Raw genomic sequence first — 1261 nt, forward strand, 5'->3', positions numbered from 1 at the left:
CCAGTGGCTACCACAGGGGAGGGGTGGCTCTATGCATACCTTTCGTTCCTTTTTTGATAATGATGTGTTCGTCTTTTTTGAATGAACAAATTATTCATCCAGCCTAGCTTTGTAACATTTAAAATCAAAACAAATATAAACACTATTTTCATCACTCGAATTTCTTTTACAGCTGGGGCAGCCCATCCCTATCCTCCCATGACCCACCTGTTGTTACGAGGCTGGAGACACATGCGGTCCAGGGTGTTGGGGTCGTGCAGCTCACATTCAGGCTTAGGCTTGCCCGAGTCCCTGCTCTCTTCATCTTTAACTTGCTGAGCTGTTGTCCTCTCCCGCTGACTCTCTTGGTCATCGGTCACTGCCTGGGACACAACCCTCTGGACAGTCTCTGGCTCTTGCTTGCTGGGCAGAGCATTCTCGACAGCAGTGCCTGCCTCGACATGCACAGTTTCTGTGGGATTCTCCTCCCAATGCTTCTTTCTCAGGTGATTCTGGATGCCTTTCAGGGGCCTGTCAGGTGGCTCTTGCTCTCGCTTTCTCCAAAGGCGATTCTGAAGCTCCTTCAAAGTCAGGCCATCACTGTCATTGTCAGAGGTGTCCTCCTTGTCCTCTCCTCCTGTGGCCTTTCCAGAAGAGGGAGGTCGCTCCTGTACACTCAAGAAACCAGAGTGGGGGCCACTATTCATCTCAGAGGTACTTCCTATGCTCCCTTCCAAGGCAGTTTCAACATCTGGGACGGGACAAGACGTTGGCTCATTGGAATCCTCAAAGGAGACATGAGCGTTCTTCCTTCCTCGGTGGTGAACTATTGGAAGGGATTCCTGCACTGGCTCGGTGCACTGTGGCCACATCCCACTGCATCCCAAAGCCAGGCTGTGCTGCCGTGGGGGCTGCTGCCCCTGTGAGCCAGCCTCCACATCTCCCACACCCTCTCGCTTAGCAACAGTTGTTCTTCCGAATCCCCGGGTTTTGCTGAAGACTTTCCTCATGGGTTTGATCATCTCAGGTGCCTCCTCACTGCTCAGGTCACCTTTACCTTCCATAACTAATGAGAAAATGTAATCACATCATGACCAGAAAGCCACTGAGCAAAAAGATCACACAAAGTCAAACACACACAAGAGGGAACACAACCTGCCTAAATATAAATAAGAACAGGATGAAATGGAACCACTGTCTACCTACAAGATGTGGGGCTGGGCGTGAAGTAAGCCCTGTTGACCAGTGTTTCATGAAGTGTGGCACGTGAAGTGTGGCACAT

The 1261-nt window shown here is 50.6% G+C and overlaps 1 protein-coding gene across 1 annotated transcript; it reads right to left on the bottom strand.

The window, feature by feature from the left end:
- Positions 1-207: 207 nt before the first annotated feature.
- LOC103584013 (death-inducer obliterator 1-like) lies at positions 208-1043 on the bottom strand (the record flags this gene model as incomplete). The annotated part of the gene is made up of 1 exon (XM_008565165.1): positions 208-1043. A coding segment is annotated over exon 1 (836 nt), but the record flags the coding sequence as incomplete, so codon positions are not given.
- Positions 1044-1261: the final 218 nt, after the last annotated feature.

This window comes from Galeopterus variegatus, unplaced genomic scaffold (genome assembly GCF_000696425.1).
Source record: "Galeopterus variegatus unplaced genomic scaffold, G_variegatus-3.0.2 Scaffold34959, whole genome shotgun sequence".
Taxonomy (NCBI): Eukaryota; Metazoa; Chordata; class Mammalia; order Dermoptera; family Cynocephalidae; genus Galeopterus; species Galeopterus variegatus.